Below are 19,028 nucleotides of genomic sequence, written 5' to 3'. Positions count from 1 at the left end.
CACCCGCTCGGTGCTCGACCGTTTTCCAGCTTTCCTTCGGGGACCCACGCCAGGCCGCCCTCACAGACATACTGAAGGCGCCGCCGATAGAAACAAAGACCAGTTCAATTTTATTGGGGGTCGGGATGGCGGTGTCGGACTGGTCAGAGGGTACTGGCCAGTTGAGGCCTAAGAGGGTCCTCTACTCCTGGTCCTTGGCGTCGCCGTGCGTGATGACGTAGCAGATGTTCTTGTAGTCTACGTTACCACCCACGTCGGGAGGGAAGGCCGCCCACATATTCTTGATCTAGGGGAGGCATAGAGGCAGCTCCTACCAGTTTCTTATTTCCCCCCTCCCCCGTCCCCTCGCTTCTCCCAGCCCCCTCCCCGACTCACCTCCTCCTGGGAGAAGCGGTCACACTGCGTGGTAAGCAGCTCCTCCAGGCTGCAGAGAGGTGACATACAGGGAGTTAAGCCTGGTGTTCGTGGTTCCTTCCACTCCCTCCCACCTCATCCTCCTTGCCACACGCAGTATGTCTCTGAAAACGGTCACTCTAGATCCCTTATTGATTTCCCAAACACTAAGACCTCCCGGCTTTTGCCCTTCCCCCCATATTTGCATGAAAATTTAATCCTACTTAAGCATCACCTGTTTCCACAGGCCTAATTTCTCTCTTAAGCCTCAACAGTGCTTAACCCTTGGTAGGGATTTAAAGAAGTTTCCTGTGTGGGGGCAGCTGGAGGGGGCAACTTACAACTGTTTCTTTATGGTACCCTTCCCATCCGGGTCCAGGACCTTAAAGGCTCCGGTGATGACGTCCTCAGGGTCGGCACCTTGGGTGTCAGAGGGCACATGAGGCAGAAAGGTCCCCGAAATGTCCAGGAAAGGGCACCTAGGGGCTTGGAGGAAGGACCCTTCACTCACCCTTGAGCTTCTCCCCGAACATGGTCAGAAAGACCGTGAAGTTGATGGGACCGCTGGCTTCTTTCATCATGGCCTCCAGCTCCTCATTTTTCACGTTCAGGCGGCCTGGAATGGGGAGCATGGGCTGGAGCAAGGTCCTAGGGCCAGGGCCATGCTTCCTGTAACTTCAGATTAACCCATCCGTTTTTCAGCTAGGTAGACTGAGGCCTGGGGTGGAGCAGACAGGACCAAAACCCAAGGCTGCTGTGTTCCCAGGACTCTGCAGCCTTGATGCCTGAGTCTTTACAGGTGAGGTAGGGTCTCACCCATGGCTGCGAAGGTGTCTCGCAGATCCTCCTTGTCGATAATGCCATCTCGGTTCTGATCGATTACAGTGAAGGCCTGTGGAAAGTGGGGAACAGGATGGGGGTTAGGTCTCCCATAGCCAGGGATCAGCCCACCCATCCCAGGCAGATCATATTCTGGCTCCCAGCCAGCTGCCGTCTTCCACTTCAAGCAGAGAGGGAAGGAAGGAATTCTACACCCTTCCCCTCCCCCCCCAACAGGTGCACATTCCAAGGAGAGGGTGTGGGAGTGGGAAGGGACAGCAGGGGGGTGCCTTTGGTCAGCCTTTAGCCTTCTGCCTTCCTTCACTCACCTCCTTGAATTCCTGGATCTGAGTCTGGTCGAACATGGAGAAGACGTTGGAGCTTCCACCCTCTGCTGCTGCCCTTCTCTTGGCCCTCTTGGGTGCCTGGGGGATGAGGGTTGGGCAAAGGGGTTCCTGAGCCAGTCCCTACTCCTCTCTGAGGACAATGGATTAGATTCAGGGCTCTTTGAGCTCCTTTCTTCTCCGGCAACTCCCGCTCTTAGGGACCTCTTTGCTAAGGGGGTTTCTTCAGTTGCATCCCCTAAACTCCCATTTGTGACTCCTGGATCCCCATCCCTCCATTCTACCCAACCAGTGGAAGTTTCTTTCCTTTCTCAGTGCTTTGAGCCTACTTTCTCTGAGCTCCAGACTTGCTGTGTGACTCTGATCCACTCATTCACCCTGTCTGATTTCTCATTTACGGAACGGGAGTGGGCATCCTTGCCTGGCTGATCCCAGAGGGCTTTAGGAAGATGGAGTGCAGAAAGGGGTGGAGCAGGCTTTGAGAGGGGCTAGACCCCTGTGAGTGCAGTGTCTGGGCAGATTTCCTTTGGTTGGACCCTTTAGGCCATCATTTTGCCTGTCTGCTCCCCATTAGTAATACCAAGAAAGGGAGAATTCATCTATTCTTGCTGGACTGGGAACCAGCTATTTTCTCTCAAAGGGTGCAGCTGTTCTCAGGTCTGAAGGATCTTGGGCAGGGGCTAGAGAATTCTCACTCACCATGTTTTCGGTCTCCTAGGGGCAAAGTAGTGGATCAGGCTGGAAAGGAGCGGAGAGTCACCCTGGGACTGTCCCTCTGGGGTTATATAGTCCTGCCCTAGGGAGCCCTTAACATACTGTGGTAACCTTAGCCTTTTGGGTACCCACCCCAGATACCAAAATAGCCCAGCTGAGGGCCTCTCCTTTCTTGGAGGGAGCAGCTGGAGCTGAGGGAGGGAGGGAGGAAGGAGGGAGGTCTTGGGATGCATGTCTCACCAGGACCTGGGCAGGAGGGATGTTCTTTCTCCCAAATGGGACTGGATGTGACAGTGTTCAGAGGGGGCCCAGGCCTAGGTGCAGTTCCAGGTGAGAGATGAACCAGGTCCCCCCTGTACCCCTGAATGGGGTGGGCCCAGATTTAAAGCCAGTAAACATTGACTGAGCACCCAGAGTGTGCCAGGTGCTGGGCTGGGCTTTGTGGATGCACTTCGGCAAACACCCTTCACCCTATCATAGAGGTCACAGTTGAGTGTGTGTATGTGTGTGGGTGGTGGTGGTGGTGGTGGTGGTGACAGAGCTTAAAAATGGGAGAGAGGGGCTTGTGGAAATTGGGGGATCAGGGAAGTCTCCTACATCTCCTTCCAGGAGAGGGGGGTTTTGTGAGGGAAGATGCAGTGTGGAATCACTGGGTATGAAAAGACTAAACAGCCTAGAGCAGAGGGCCTGCTCTGTGACCTTGGGCATTGTGCTTTAACTCCCTAGGCCTGTATAAAATAGGAATGTAATTCCCATCCCATACAACCCATTGTGATTATAAACACTTTTTGGAAACAGTTTAGTAAACTTTAATTATAATTAATAGTCCCTGCTCTGGTGAAACTTACAGTCTAGCCATGGAGACAGGAATAAATGCAGAAAATGACACACCCACTGGTCAGAAGCTCAGAAGTAGAAAGCACAACAGCCATGTTGGGAATGGCTTTATTAAGGCTGACGGAAATAAGTCAGGTGAAGGTGGGTGGACAGGCACACTAGGTTGAGGGCATAGCATGGGTAAAGGCCCAGAGAAGTGTTAAGATCAGAGGTGTTCAGATTGCCATATTGTGATGGAGATAGAGCAGAGGATGTAAGGAGCTGAGGAACAGACACTGGAGGGCCTTGAATGCCAGGCTGAAGGCTGGGACCTTGGAGAAGCTTGGGAAGGTTTGAAGCAGGAGAAGGACATGGTTAGATGTAAATCTAGAATAATTTCTCTGGATCCTGGTGTGGAGACTGGAACTCAGGAAGAGAGGCAAAGACACCAAGGGGGAATCTAGCTGGTTACCACCTTCTGGGTGGCTGGGATGGCTAGTGGCTTCTCTCCATTCTGGGCAGAAACCACCCTCCACCCTTCTGGGCCCCAGTGCCCCAGTCCCCTCCATATAGTGGAGGTCTGGGAAGACAGTGCCTGAGGAAGCCTGGGAGGTCCAAAGTTAGCAAGGACACCCATCTCCTTTTCCCTCTAGGACCTGATGTCCTGAGGAAGGTGCCTTTTCTCCTCCCCCTCCTCTAGCCACATGCCAATGCTTCTAAGACATTTTCTTTTCTGGGCACTGGGGCCTGGCCACCTGTTGTCTCTAAGAAGAGAGAAGGAACTACCTAAACTTAGCAGCTGCCCTTGGCCTCCTACACTGGCCCCTCCCCACCTCGGTCTGCAGCTGCCTCGCCTTATACGGTTGGTTACCATGGGGGTCCAGGCTCATGGAGGAGCCCATTTATTACTGGGCTCTGGGAGGGTAGGGGACCCCAAAGAGGGGAATGGGAGGAGCTCAGGAAGCCTGGACCAAGTAGAAAATGGGGAGGTTGAAGAGATGGAGATCACGAGTGGTGGATCTCAGATACTGAGTGGGAGCTCACAGGTTTTGGGTCTGAGCAGGGATTGAGGTGTCTCACAGAGCTCAGAAGCCAAGGAAGAATTGGGAAGTTGGGATTTAGTTCTCAGGGGTAGACTGCAATTTCAGAATGGTGGGCTCTTGTGTGGTAATTGGGGCCCTCTAAACCTGGAGTCTGGAGCCCTGGTGGCACAGTGGTTAAGAGCTTGGCTACTAACCAAAAAGTCCGCAGTTTGAATCCATCGGCTGCTACTTGGAAACCTTTATGGGGAAGTTCTACTGTGTCCTATAGGGTCCACAGCAACTGGTTTGGTTTTTGGCTTTTTAACCCTGGGTCCCAGGAGACTGCGGGCCAGAGAAGAGATGGGGTGTTTAGAAGCTGAAAGTTGGGGCTTATGAGGATTTTTTTTTTTGTGGTCTAGGGCAGCTTGAGGGGCTTGTAGATTGGTTCTTAGCAGGAAATGAGTACAGAGAGATGTGGCACTGAGAGGAGGAGTTGATGGGACTGGAGTTCTGGGTCGTGAAAAAAATAGGAACACAGATGTGGGGAGTTCATGGTGTTGCGGATTCATGAATTTGGAGTATGGGATCCCTATGAGAATGGGGAAGGACTCACAGGGATGAGGTCTAAAAGATGGGGGCTGAATAGAGGGACTTGGGATTCTTGCAAGAAATGAGGGATCCAGAGAAATGGGTCACTTAGACCATCTGGGGGCTCTAGTTATATAATTTCCTGGGCTTGGAGTGTTGGGGTTGGATGGGGGCCAGCACTGAAGAATTAGAGTGTGAAGGCTGAGAGTTTTTGATCAGGCTTCAGAGTACAGGTTCGGTGGTAGGGCTTATGTTCTAGAGACCACCGGAGTGGGGAGGCCTCAGCAGCTAGATGGGAAAATGGGCCCAGAGAAAGCTCAGGAGGGGCAGCGCGGCGCTCTTATTGGCTAAGGGCTGCTCTAATCCCCCTGGCCCTCGCACCCTCTTCGCGCTGTCCCCAACTGTCACCCCCCTCCCGCGCTTGTCGCCGAGTGTCACTGACTATCCCTGGGCTGGCACTGCCTGGGGGCAGCACTCTTGCTGTTTTGATGCTGCCATTGGCTGAGACAGTTTCCTCCTCTGTTGCTGAAGTGAGGGAACGAGATCATTGGCTCACGAGGCAAATCAATTGCAATCTTAGCCCGCCTCCCAGCTGTCACTCCTTCCGGACCATTTTGGGAGACCCGAAGAATTCCTCAGTTCTTCCTATTGACTGCAGATGCTGTCTGTCACCGCCAAACTAGACAACACTGTCTGTCACCTTTACCCTGGTGGCACAGTGGTTAAAGCGCTTGGCTGCTAACCGAATCCACTAACCATTCCGAGAGAGAAAGATTTTGGCAGCTAGCTTCCGTAAAGATTTGCAGCCTTAGGGCAGTTTTACTCTGTTCTATTGGATCGCTATGAGTCGGAATCAACTCATGCCAAGGTTTTTTTTTTTTACTCCCCTTTTCACTGGCTCCCTTTTTACCTTCCCTATAATGAGTTATGGGTTTATCAGCCAGGGTCGCTATGAGTCGGAATCGACTTGACGGCAATGGGTTTGGTTTTTTTTTTTTTTTTTAAATCAGCCAGGGAGCTCGTGGGCTCCGCCTCCTACTCCCACAGTACCGCCTCCCTCCCCGCCCCTGCCGCTGTCATTCACTTTTCAGTCATCTTTATTGGCCAAGAGGTGCAGGTTCTCGCTTTTCTATTAGATACTTCCTTCATCCCGCCTTCTCCTGCCCTTACTCGCCCTCTGATTGGCTTTATCGCCCTCCGCCCTCTCCGTTTCCTCTTTCCAGGTTACCCATCCCCTTCCCACCGCCAACCCCACCCATCCTTCCAGCGATTGGCAGAAACCCAGTTCCCTCTCTCCAATTATTCGTCCAAGCTCTCTGTGAAGGCGGGAGAAAAAAAGGAGCGCGAGGGGACGGCAGCGCGCAGGCGTGAGACGTCTGGACGCTGGCCCCTGAGCCCGGCACCGGGACGTGTGCGCAGGCGCTAGGTCGGCAGCTCGCCCGAAACAAGAGGGAGGGGGGCGGCGGCGGCGACGAGAGAGCGCGAGGGCTGGAGAGGTCACTGGCGAGACCCCGGCGTAAGGCGCCCCTGGGCCCCCGCCCCACCCCCTCTCGCCCAACGGCGGCCCGACCTGCCCCCGGCCCCGGCGCGTGCCGGGCCGCGCCCTTCGCCCTCTCCCCTTCCTCGGCGGGCGGCGCGGGGCGGTCTGAGGGGCGGCGCCTTTTGCGGCCGCCCCGGCAGGGGGATGTGAGGGGCGGCCCTCGGCCATGGAGACGGGCCCGGCGCCCCTGGTGGCCCCGCCGCGCCGTCATGGCGCCCCCGCGGCCCCCTCGCCACCGCCTCGGGGCTCCCGGGCCGGGCCCGTGGTGGTGGTGGCTCCCGGGCCGCCAGTGACCACGGCCACCTCGACCCCGGTCACCCTCGTGGCCCCCGGGGAGGCACGGCCCGCCTGGATCTCGGGGCCCAACCAAACCACGGACCCGGACCCGGCTGCGGCCCCGGGGGTCGCAGGCAGTACTGTGGTAGTGCTGACTCTGGAGGCCTCGCCGGCATCCCCGACGGCACAGGTATCCCCGGGCCTTGAGCCTCCCGTGCCCACGGCGGTGGCAGGAGCCGGGACGTCGATGGCTCTGGCCCCAGGGACAGACTCTCCGAAGACGGAGGAGGCTCGAACCTCGCCCGCCGCTGGACCAGGTACCCCCACCGGCACACCCACCAGGACCCCTTCCAGAACAGTTCCTGGGGCCCTGACCGCCAAACCCTCGCTTGCCCCCAATCCGGAAACCACAGTGGCCTCAGGAGTGACTGCACAGGTTGCAGCAGTGACCCCAGGACAGGTGACAAGTGGACATGGAGCTGCAGCAGCAACATCATCATCAGCAGGACCTGCTCCTGAGGATCCCTCAGGGCCTGGTGCAGGCCCTCCAGGGACATGTGAGGCTCTGGTAGCCGTAGTGACGGTGACCCCAGCTCCAGAGCCTGCTGAAAGCTCTCAGGACCTGGGCTCCATGTCCAGCCTGGGACCTGGCATTCCTGGGCCTCGAGGGCAGGCTCCGGACACTCTGAGCTACTTGGACTCTGTGAGCCTCATGTCTGGGACCTTGGAGTCCTTGGCGGATGATGTGAGCTCCATGGGTTCAGACTCGGAGATCAATGGGCTGGCCCTGCGCAAGACGGACAAGTATGGCTTCCTTGGGGGCAGCCAGTACTCAGGCAGCCTGTGAGTACCCAGTGGGCACCCAAATGGGACTGCCTCAGGGTAGCAGGGGAAGAGAGGGGGAGAAATACACCTTGCCTAGACTCTGTCAGTCCCAGCTTCCTCTGAGGATCCAGTGGGTGACTAGTGGGATTGGGGCACTTGGTGGTCCCTATCATACCCAGAGCATCCTGAGGTTTAAGTGGTACTGGCATGTTATGTTAGAGTTTCAGGCTAGGAGCCAGGAGACCTGCGTTTGAGTCTAGTCCTTATCTTTGGAGTGTTGTGTGCCCTTGGGCTAGTGGCTTCCCCATTTTCTGTGCCTCAGTTTCCTCCTCTAGGAAGTGAAGTGTTTCATATGATCCTTAAGGTCATCCTAGTTCCTTGATGTTAAACTCCAGCTACAGGTCAGATATTCTGGATGGTAGCTGGGCAGGGTTTCTGGTGGAGACTTTTGGGGGCAGAGAGTGTGGAGGGATGCAGGCATCCTTCCCCTTCATAGCGCTAGGTCTCCTGGGTTGGTGAGGTAGGGAAGTCTGATTGATGGAGGAGAAACCCTGAAGGCACCACTCCTCTGCAGAGAAGGGCAGTCTTGTGTCTTCACCGAAGGAAAGAGGGTGAGGGAGGCCTCTTCCCTATTTCCTCATCTCCTCAGCAGACCTTACTCTTTCCTAGTTCCCTCCAGGGGCCTGAGTCACTCCTGAGGTGGGGGTGTGATTGCTTCTGACTTTTTTCTTCCCTCACTCTGGATTCTGCCCATTGTTTCTGTGCCCCTTTAAGCTGTAGGTCAGTTCAACCTGCAGCATCTTCTGAGCACCCAAGTGCAAAGCCCTGTAGTGGGTACTAGGGATGAATAGTTCTATCAAGGGGCTTATTGTGTAGAGGAAGAGACAAGTACTTAAGCAGTTGGTTTCAATATAATATGTTAGGTTTAGGCTGGAGGACAGCACAGGGTTTTGTGAGCTGCTTAGAGAAGGGACCTCTTGCCCAGCCTTGGCATTCAGCTGAAGCTGATATGAGTCCTGAAGAATGAGTGCGATTTGGTCATGGCTGTGTGTGTTGGAAGGAGCCCTAGTGGTGCAGTGGTAAAGTGCTTGGCTGCTAACTGAGAGGTTGACAGTTTGAACCCACAAGCTGCTTTGCGGGAGAAAGATGTGGCAGCCTGCTTCCATAAAGATTAAAGCCTTGGAATCCCTATGGGTCAGCTCTACTCTGTCCTATAGGGTTGCTGTGAGTTGGAATTGACCACAGCAATGGATTTGGTGTTTGGTTAGGGTGTGTTGGGGCGGGGGATCTGGTGTGGGGTGCAGTCCTGTGGAAGGAGTACCGTAGGTCGGGCTTAGAATCCAAAAAAAAAAATCAAAAGATTTGTGTGGCAACATTCAGAGTCCTGTATGGGGAAGGCAACTGAAGTTTGACCTTGGTGCTTGCCCATACACGAGGGATGTATTGTACCCAACATATAGATGAAATAAGATTAGAGTAGTTGAATGAATTGCCCCACTCAAATAATCTGAATTTGAGCTTAGATCTGTATGACTCTACTGGCTCTCTCCTCAATACCACACAACTGTAAGAAACTTGTATTGAATTCAATTTTAGCAAATCTCTTGTGTGTGTCAGGCATTGTGCTGGGTGCTAGTTCTCTGCTTTGTACTTTGGTCCTTCTAAAATCCCTCCTGCATGCTGGAGAAATCTACCTCTGAGGCAAGGCTGACTGTGGCACATGCCACCTTAAAAGCTTTTAGCGGCTCCTCTTTGCCCCCGGGATAAAGTCCAAGCTCTTCAGCCTGTATACAGGGCTCCTTATTAGCTTGCTCCATAGCCTCTGTGGCCTTTTCTCCCACCACTCTTCACCATGCACTTTGTGCTGTGGTCCTATTGAATTGGTTGTAATTTCTCCTTCATGCTCAAGCTGTACTGTCTGACAGGAATGCCCTTCTCCCTTTTCTTTGCTTGCTAACTTCTACTCACCCTTCATAGCTTACCTCAGGCGTCCTCTCCTACAGGAAGTCTTCCCTAATATCCACTGCTTCCTCTGCAGTTAGGTCCGTCCCTCTTCTGTGCTTCTCTGTCATTGCATTTTCCACACTGTATTGCAGTTACCTCCCCTGCTAGGCTGTGACCTTCTTGAGAAGAGCAAAAATATTTTACTCTTCCCTGCCCTTAGTTGAGTTTGGAGCTGACTTATGATAGAGATGAATAAGAGACAGTTTCTCTGTTTAAGGAGGTTCTAGGACAAAAGAGACTAACATTTCATGGGCCCCATTTAACAGCTCTTCAGATATAGTTTCTTAATAGTCTTCTCTTAATGTCGTGATATAGGTGGTGGTGTCTCTCTTTTACAGATGAGGAAGAGACTCAGGTTATCACTTGCCAAGAGTCCTCCTAAGCAACAGAACTGGGATTTGAACATAGGTCTGTCTGATTTATAAAACCCAAGCTCTTTATTTCATTCCACTCAACCATCTGGTACTGGTTCCTACAGTTGACTGGTGGGGCACCTTGACTGTGAAGCTCTGACAGCAGAGTGGGTAAACAGGCCTAGGAGAGCTTCATTTTGTCTGAGAATCTGGGGTAATTTCAGGGAGGAGTAGGTGGAGGGAATTGCAGATAGCCTTAGGGATCCCGAGAGTCTGATAGGAGGAAACTGTTGCTTCTAAGGAGACAGAGAAGTACTGTATTCTGTATTTTATGGATAGTAATTGCTATTATCTTCTGAGCTTCTGCTATGTTTTATCTTCCTATAATCTCTCAACAGACCCTTTCAGGTAGGTATTGCTATGCTTTTCAACTTAGAGATGAGGAAACTGAGACTCAGAGAAATTAAATTACTTGCCCAAGGTCACACTGAATAAGTGGTCAAACTAGGACTTGGATCCAAGTCTAATGCAAAGTCTGGCTTTAAAATATTCTATATTGCCTCCCCAAACATAGATGAGTTAGAAATGGAATTTGAACACAAAGTTTGGTGTAGTTATCCAATAGGGAAGAAATCCCTTTCAGCCTTGGGATGGCCAAATGGCCAGACATCTTGATGTTTGGTTGCTTACAAAATGCTTTTATGTCCAGTCTCACATATGAGCCTGGGGAGTGGCTTGCCTCAGTTCTCCCAGTAGTCCAGGTTCTGTACTACCAACAGTGACCTCTTCCATGCCTCCTTACTGCCCCCCATCCTGCAGAGAGAGCTCCATTCCCGTGGATGTGGCTCGGCAACGGGAACTCAAGTGGCTGGAGATGTTCAGTAACTGGGATAAGTGGCTGTCACGGCGTTTCCAGAAGGTTTGAAGAGGCTGGGCGGTGGGCAGGGAATGGACAAGGTGGGGTGGGGGTGGGCGCTCAGGGCCCACATGCTCTGGGGAAGCCCAGGAACTTGACAATATCCCACCCTCTGGACCATGTCGGGGCAGGTGGTACCTGGGTCTCGGGGGAGGAGTAGCCTTAAAGATAGAAAGCCAGACCAACTTCATTGGAGTCAACCCTATGAGATGTGGGAAGACTTCCCAGGAAGCCTGAGGTTTCCTGGGGAAGCGTGGAGGCTCTGCGAGCTCCTAAGGCTGTCCTTTTGCCTGCTCCCTCTGCCTTAGGTGAAGCTACGCTGCCGGAAGGGGGTCCCCTCCTCCCTCAGAGCCAAGGCCTGGCAGTACCTGTCCAATAGCAAGGAACTCCTGGAGCAGAATCCGGGCAAGTTTGAGGTACGTGTAGCTCCAGGGTGTGGACCATATGGGCCCCATCTGCGTGAGGGGTGTCAGCTCCCTCAGATCTAGAGATAATCCCTGCTGTTCCACCGTAGGAGCTGGAACGGGCTCCTGGGGACCCCAAGTGGCTGGATGTGATTGAAAAGGACCTGCACCGCCAGTTCCCTTTCCACGAGATGTTTGCTGCTCGAGGGGGGCATGGGTAAGGTGATCTTACCTTGTAGGCCAGTCAGCAAACACTTGTTGAAGACTCGAGGTGGATATAGGACTGGGTTGAAAGCAGTTCTTGCCCTCTAGGGCTTCTAGAAGAGAGATCCTTGATGGATTGAGTGTCAGGCCATATTGAAGGATGTGTCCTGGGCGCTGTGAGGGACCATGCCCGAGGGAGAGACTCTGACTCTGTGTGTGGAGAGGTGTGCGTGTGTGTGTGGTGTGTGTGTGTGTACACACAGGGTTTTGAAGGCTAGATAGGAGCTAGAGCAGGGGGCAGGTTTTTCCTGGCTGGGGAATTACCTTGGCACTGGGGTTGGTTAGAGCTGAGGCTGAAATGGAAGTTTGGAGCCATATCACCAAGGGCCCTTAAATGCTCTGCCAAGGCATTTCAGTTTTGTTCTACAGGCCAAGTGCCCTCAAGTTGTAGTGTATATACCACTCTCTAGTAGTATGTAAGACGATCTTAGGTGGTTTCCAGATGGACGTTTTTTATCAGTAAGTTTGTCTTTCAACTAATATTTATCGAGTACTTGTTATATGCCAGGCACTCTTCTAGTTACAGATGACAGTGAACAAAAAGAGAAAAATTTCTGCCTGCTTGGGAAAAAAAAAAATCCTGCCCTTTTGGAGCTTATTATACTTTAATGGGGATAGATAATAAGATAAATAAAGAAAATCTGTTGTTCGTGAAGTAGTGGTAACTGTTAAAGAGGAGTTTAAAACAAGGAAGGGAACTAAGGAATGTAAGTGGGGATACTGTTCCAATTTTAGATAGGGAGACCCAGGGCAGGCTTCACTTAGAAGAGGACAATTGTGTAAAGACCTGAAGTAGGTATGGGAGTAAGCCATGTAGATATCTGGGGGAAGAGTGTTCTAGGCAGACCACAATGCAGAAGCTCTGAGGTGAGAATGCTTGGTGCATTCATGGTACCAGGAGGAGGTCAGTGTATGATGGGAGGAACAGTAGGAAATGAAGTAGAGAGGCCACATGGATAGAGCCTTGTAGGCTGTTGAAAATGCTTGGCCTTTACTCTGAGTAAGATAGGAAGCCTTTGCAGGGCTTTTGGATAGAAGGATGACCTGATCTGACTTACGTTTTAAAAGAATCATTCTGGTTGCTATATTGAGAATAGACTGTAGGGAGACAAGGGAAGAAGCAAAGAGATCAGTTAGGAGACTATTTCCATAATCCAGGAGAGGTATGATGATAGATTGGACCAGGATGGTAGAAGTAAAAATATAGGGAAAAGTGGTTAGATTCTAGATGTATTTTGAAGGTAGCACCACATGGATTTGCTAATGGATTAGATGTGTGTGTGTAAGTATGTGTGAGAGAGAGAGGAGTTAATGATGACTATTAAGGTTTTGACCTGAGAAACTAGAAGAACAGAGTTGCTGTTTATTGATAGGATGGGAAAAACTGGTGGAAAGGAGGTATGTCAGGAGCTCAGTTTTGAAATGCTTGTTGGACATCTACATGAAGATGTCACGTAAGCTGGATATACAATATACACAAGTCTGGATTTCAGGGGATAGGTTTAGATTGGAGATATATTAGAAATTGGGAGTTGTCAGCCTACAGATTGGACTAAATCACCAAGGCAGTGAGTGGAGATAAAAAAGGAAGTTGTCCGAGAATTGAGCCCTGCAGCACTCCTCCAGCATTTAGATAATGGGAAGATGAGAAAGCATCAGTAAAGGAGACTGGAAGGAGAAGCTAAGAGGTCAGAGGCAAACCAGTAGAGTGTGATTTCTGGAAGCAAAGTGAAGAGGGTTTCAAGATCAGCTTTGTGAAAGGCTGCTGAAGGGTCAAGTGAAATAAGGTCTGACAACAGATCTCTGGAGGTTGTTAGTGACCTTGATAAACATAGCGTTGTATAGAATAGTGGGTAGAAGCCTGACTGGAGAATGGGAGGAAAGAGATTGAAGATAGCAAGTCTGTATTCTGGAGGAAGTTTATTACATAGGTGAGGAAAGAAATGGTGTGGTATCTGGAGAGGGAAGTGGGGCAGGAGACTTTCTTTTTTAAGACAAAAGATAACAGTGTATCGGAATGCTGATGGGAATGTTCTAGTAGAGAGGGGAAGATTGACGATGCAGGAGATGGGAGGACTGCTGGAGCGATGGCCTTGTGTAGGCGAGAAGGGATGGGATCCAGTGCACCAGTGGAAAGGCTGTCCCTAGCCGGGATCACAGACAGTTCACCCATAGCAACAGGGGAGCAGGCAGGGCCACAGAAGCAGGCAGGTGGGTGGATGTAGTGTGGGAGCTTGAGGAAGCTACGTGTTTATTTTAATATGTGCTAGATAAAATAACCATCATATGTCAAACCTGTCATCTCATGGATGCTAGTGTAAAGTGGAGAAAAAAAAATACTAGTAGGGGTGGTATGCAGATAAAGCCCAAATGAAGATCATGCTTGAATGGTGGTCTTTTTGGAATTGCCATTCTAGGCAGTATTCTAGCATATTCAGTATTCAGAGTACGGTATTCTAGACTGGGTGTGAGACTGGAGGCTGGGAGAGGATCTGGGAGGTCATTACTTGTATCTGGGCAAGAGCTGAAGGGCTAAGCTGGGAAATGGTGGTGGAGGTGGACAAGAGGGAACAGACATGAGTGAAATTTGAGGTGTAGACTTGCTGGGACCTGGTGATTAGCTATGGAGAGTGAGGAAGGAGTGAGGATGGCTGTCCGTTCTTGGATATGGGGGCTGAGTGGATGGAAGTCCCAGAAAGTGATGAGGCACCCTCAAGGAAAAGGAGCAAGTCTGGGACAAGATTTTATTTTGTATGCAGAGATGAGGAAGGTCTGAGGCACAACTGGCTTTCAAGGCTTCACCAAAAACCAGGGCCCATTGGACACTCTGAGGGATGGAACTGACGAAATCCAGTGAAACAGATCAGGCAGGCCCAGCCTAAGAGAGCTACTCTGCGGTGACGAGGCATTCAGACAGTGCTAGAGGAGGGCTGAGGCTGTGGATATTGCAAACTTCCTGGAGAAGATGACCTTGAAGGTTTATGGGATAGTGGCAGTTGGAGGGAGAGAGGCAGGGACAAAGACTGGGAGGCGAGAGAGCACAGCCTGGACTAGAGAATGGGTAAGGAGTATGGGGTGTGTAGCCAAAGGTTGGAGAGCAAGAGCTGGAATGCTTTGTGGTCTCAACCTTGATAGCTCGATAGGCAGGACTAGGAAGGCAGATGGTATGTCGTGGTGAAATTCTGAGATTAATCTGCAGCTAGGTGATGGAAAAGTCTAGGCTGGGGCTGGTAGGGAGCAGATTTGGTTTGGGTCAGAGAGCTCGCAACTCCTGTGATCACCCTCACAGTCTTCCCCGTCCCTCCAGGCAACAGGACCTGTATCGCATCCTGAAGGCCTACACCATCTACCGGCCCGATGAGGGTTACTGCCAGGCCCAGGCCCCAGTGGCTGCAGTGCTGCTCATGCACATGCCTGCTGAGGTCAGCATAGGCTTGTCCTGGTGGGGGTGGGCTGGGAGCATCTTGGCCTACAGTGGTGATGGAGGAGCTCCCCGATCTCTTTCTCAGGTCCCATCCCTCCCTCCTTATTCTTGCCCTTCCCAGCAAGCGTTTTGGTGCCTGGTACAGATCTGCGACAAGTACCTCCCTGGCTACTACAGTGCAGGACTGGTGAGTGGAGGCTGGGTGCACCTCGGGCTGTAACTTTTCCCCAAGGCTGCAGGGAAACCCTTACCCTGCCTCACACTGCCCTTCAGTCCCTGTCTTTGGGCATCTCCTCACTGGGGTGAGCATCCACTCTCAGGGCTAGGTCTATCCCTAGGGGGCCGAAGCAGGCCAGGCCCTCCTCTCATGACTTGTTACTCCTCCAGGAGGCCATTCAGCTGGATGGAGAGATCTTTTTTGCGCTATTGCGCCGGGCGTCCCCATTGGCACATCGGCACCTGCGGCGGCAGCGCATTGACCCTGTGCTCTACATGACAGAATGGTTCATGTGTATTTTTGCCCGCACCCTGCCCTGGGCCTCAGTGCTGCGTGTCTGGGACATGTTCTTCTGTGAAGGTACATCTGTGGCCATGCAGGCCCTGAGGGGCTGGGGCTTCTGTGGTGACTGCCAGAGGGCCCTGTCACATTTCTCATGGCCCCATGACAGAAGGTAGTTGTTGGGCCTAGGCTTCAATGTAAGCAGCCTGGAGGCTGGAGGAACTGAGGCCTGATCTTTGGCTGTGCCACCAACCCAGGGCTGCTCTTCCTCCCAGGAAGCAGAAACCCGTGGCAACTCATTTTCCTTCTCGGGCCTCAATTTCCTCATCTGTAAGATTTAGCAGTAAGAGGGATGGGGGCTGTGAGTCCCTACTAAATGGGACTGGCTGAGATCCGGGGCCTGATCCCCCCATGCTCTCTTCTGGCCCTCTAGGCGTCAAGATCATCTTCCGAGTGGCCCTGGTGCTCCTGCGGCACACGCTGGGCTCTGTGGAGAAGCTGCGCTCCTGCCAAGGCATGTATGAGACCATGGAGCAGCTGCGCAACCTGCCGCAGCAGTGCATGCAGGAGGACTTCCTTGTGCACGAGGTAGGACTTGACTCTACACACTCCACATCTGCTTTGGCCCATCCATGCACCTCTTTTTCATTCTGCAACCCATTTCCTCTCTTTCTAGGTGACCAACCTCCCAGTGACAGAGGCACTGATTGAGCGAGAAAACGCAGCGCAGCTCAAGAAGTGGCGGGAAACCCGGGGGGAGCTGCAGTATCGGCCCTCACGGAGATTACATGGCTCCCGGGCCATCCATGAAGAGCGGCGACGGCAGCAGCCACCTCTGGGCCCCTCTTCCAGCCTCCTCAGCCTCCCTGGCCTCAAGAGCCGAGGCTCCCGGTTAGGTGGTGGGGCGCCCTCTCCACCCCCTCCTGCCCGAAGGGCCAGTGCTGGGCCTGCCCCAGGGCCTATGGTCACTGCTGAGGGACTGCATCCATCCCTTCCCTCACCTACTGGCAACAGCACCCCCTTGGGTACCAGCAAGGAAGCCCGGAGGCAGGAGAAAGAGCGGCAGAAACAGGAAAAGGAGAGTGAGAAGGAGCGGCAGAAACAGGAAAAGGAGAGTGAGAAGGAGCGGCAGAAACAGGAGAAAGAGCGGGAGAAGCAGGAGAAGGAGCGGCAGAAGTGGGAAAAAGAGCAGGAGAAGGAGCAGCAGAAACAGGAGAAGGAGCGGCAGAAGCTGGAGAAGGAACGGCAGAAGCAGGAGAAGGAACGGCAGAAGCAGGAGAAGAAGGCCCAAGGCCGGAAGCTTTCGCTGCGTCGAAAGGCAGATGGGCCCCCAGCCCCTCAGGATGGTGGGGACAGGTCCTTGGCATCTGAGGCCCGGCAGGATGCGTACTTCTGACCTCTGCCCTGGGGCTGGACTGCATGGCCCCCCTTTTCCCCTCAGCCAAGAGCAGGCCTGGCCTGGGCTGCTGCCCCCAGCCCCCTTGGTAGGCCGTCCTTCTCAGAGGAAGGTGGCTTGATACCCTATCTCCTCATGCCAGCTGCTGATCCTACACAGCCAAGACAGAGTGCATGGGGCAGCTGCATTTCCCTGAGGCAGCCAGGAGCAAATCTGGAGCCCCTTACCTCCAGACAGACCCAGCCAGGGTCTCTGTCACTCCTGCCCCAACTCCCTGTGGGGTCCCCCTCCCCGGTGCTGTCCTGGTTGATTTCTTGTCATTACGGGGGTGACTCTTGGTGATGGGAGTCTGCAGTTTTCAGATTCTTACACTCCAGTGGCTTCCCTTACCTATGAGGTGGAGCTGGGTTCCCTTTTCCTTCCTCCAGTCCTGCCAGTCCCCACTTCTTGGCTGGGGGCCAAGGTTCTCCTTGATCTATTTCTGGACATCTCTGTTATAATTATGTACAGAGGACCTGGCCAGCCTGGGGGGGGAATGCTCACTCCATCTTCTGCTCTTCGGTTCTCCTTCCACAATGCTCGTGTCCCAGTTTATTTAAGGGGACATGCACTGGAACAGGAAATGTCCCCCACCTCCCCACCCCTGCCCTCATGCTCTCCCTCCTCTGTGTTCTCAGGCCTCCCCTGCTTTGTCTCACGAGGGCCCCTACCTTTCACCTTGTTTCCTTCCATCCCCTATCAGAGGAGTCTTCCCTTGAGGTCCAGGGGTGGAACCCTATGTTTACATTTTCTTCTGTCCCTGCCCCCGCCCTGTGCGTGTGGCGCTTTGAGGAACCGGAAAAGAACCTGCTGTTGTACCTGGGCTTGTCTTCTGCCTTGTTTTTTGATGAAGGAGGTGTGGGGGTAATGGCTAGGGAGGAAGGGAAGACAGACAGGACCTGGGTCTCTATCAAAGCAGTCTGCTGGTCTTGGCAGGTGCCTCTTGGCCTTTGGTCCATCTCAGTCGCTCATCAACAAACTGGTTGAGCTCCTGCCTCAGCTTTGCCTGGAATTTGCTCTCTCCATTGTCACTGGTCTGGAGCCCTCTACGCTTTTCCTGCAGCACCCAGATCTCCTTCCTAAAGCACTCATGCAGCTCCTAGAAGCCTGAGGGGGTACTGAGTGAGGGTGGCTAGAAAGCCACAGCTCTCTGAGAGTGAGCTGGGCTCCTGGCCAGTCGCCTGGCACACTTTCCTGTACTGGGGACTCCAGAGAGGGTAGCAGTGCTGCCAGCCGGCTCCAGCTCACTCTGGCCAGTGCCCATGCCAGGCCCTCCAGCTCTTGGTTTTCTGTAGCCAGCTGATAGGTCCATGCCACCCTCTGTGCCCTCCACCTCAGGGGTCAGAACCTTAAAGGTGTAGGATTCCATGTTGGATTCCACGGCTCCAAGGTGTGGCTCCACCTGGCAGTTCTCCAACAGGACGAGGCTTAGGTGTGTGCTGTCTGCCTGGTGCTCCAGGTAGGTTTCCATGGAGGAGGAACAGCAGCACTGGTAGCTGGTGTTTTGGACCCCATTCTTTAGCAAGAAGCCATCCCGATCTGGGACCTGTGCTCTGACCCCCAGAATAAAACAGACTCTAGGTGAGGTTTCACGGTGGTTTAATCCAGGGAGCGGGAGAGAGGAGGGGCCAGATGGTCGCCCTAGGTGCCCCCTGCTGGTGTCCTCTGGCTTCAGCAGGCTTCTGAGCACTAGCCTAGTGGGATTCAAGCTCCTGAGTGTCCACTAGAGTTTGGGACCTCTTTACCACAGTAATGGGACCCACTCCTCCCACCTCCCAACCCCACCCCCTTGGGCCAAGCTCCCAGCACCTGGGCTTTGTTTGCTAAGGGTGGGGGCTTTATCCTGCGCTGCACTTCGAGAGAGGTACTGCTACCCTTTTGCAGGCCTACCTGAGAGGGACAGGAGAGGCCTCTGGCCTGGGTACTTGGCTACCTCTCCTGTTGGTGGCTTTCCCACCTGAGAAACCAGGAGCCGTTCTGGGGGTAGGTGTGGAGCAAATGACTTCCCTTGGGGCCTAAAGGGAGCTCGGTGTTTGAGAGACCTAGGAGTGGTCAGGGGCCACAAAGTGGGCCATCAGAAGAGTCGAGCAGGCTTCCCCAGAGAAAAGGCTCCGTCTCTTGACACTAAGAACGGAGCAGACAGCTGGGAGTGGGCAGGGATGATTTCTCCTCAGATGGTGGGCGTAGAGCCCTTAGCTAGCTGTGGAAAAAGGGTGATCGAACCCTGAAAAGGTAACCGGCTAGGAATGTACTGGACCTGCTCGGACTCTGCCCCTCCATGCTGACTCTGGGCGCCCCTTGAATTAGAGCGCACTCCACTTTCTCCCCAAAACCTCTACTGCTGCCTGAGGGGATCCACACCACCTCCCTCGCCGGATCCGAGTCTAAGCGG

At 53.3% G+C, this 19,028-nt stretch overlaps 2 protein-coding genes across 2 annotated transcripts; one reads left to right on the top strand and one right to left on the bottom strand.

The window, feature by feature from the left end:
* Positions 1-71: 71 nt before the first annotated feature.
* On the bottom strand, positions 72-2,303 carry MYL11 (myosin light chain 11). The gene is made up of 7 exons (XM_049903633.1): positions 2,256-2,303; positions 1,542-1,637; positions 1,210-1,285; positions 905-1,009; positions 735-813; positions 376-424; positions 72-286 (listed from the first exon to the last, which is right to left on the bottom strand). Exons 1-7 carry the CDS (start codon positions 2,256-2,258, stop codon positions 182-184), a joined length of 513 nt encoding a protein of 170 aa, XP_049759590.1. The 5' UTR covers positions 2,259-2,303; the 3' UTR covers positions 72-181.
* A 3,755-nt stretch (positions 2,304-6,058) lies between these two features.
* On the top strand, positions 6,059-17,491 carry TBC1D10B (TBC1 domain family member 10B). Its single transcript, XM_049903765.1, has 9 exons — positions 6,059-7,355; positions 10,514-10,613; positions 10,919-11,026; positions 11,125-11,231; positions 14,586-14,700; positions 14,824-14,889; positions 15,090-15,279; positions 15,635-15,789; positions 15,878-17,491. Exons 1-9 carry the CDS (start codon positions 6,403-6,405, stop codon positions 16,595-16,597), a joined length of 2,514 nt encoding a protein of 837 aa, XP_049759722.1. The 5' UTR covers positions 6,059-6,402; the 3' UTR covers positions 16,598-17,491.
* The last annotated feature ends 1,537 nt before the right edge of the window (positions 17,492-19,028 follow it).

The sequence above is a fragment of the Elephas maximus genome, chromosome 12, assembly GCF_024166365.1.
Source record: "Elephas maximus indicus isolate mEleMax1 chromosome 12, mEleMax1 primary haplotype, whole genome shotgun sequence".
Classification (NCBI taxonomy): domain Eukaryota; kingdom Metazoa; phylum Chordata; class Mammalia; order Proboscidea; family Elephantidae; genus Elephas; species Elephas maximus.
The sequence above is the reverse complement of the archived record's forward strand: the minus strand, read 5'-3'. Positions and strand labels throughout refer to the sequence as shown.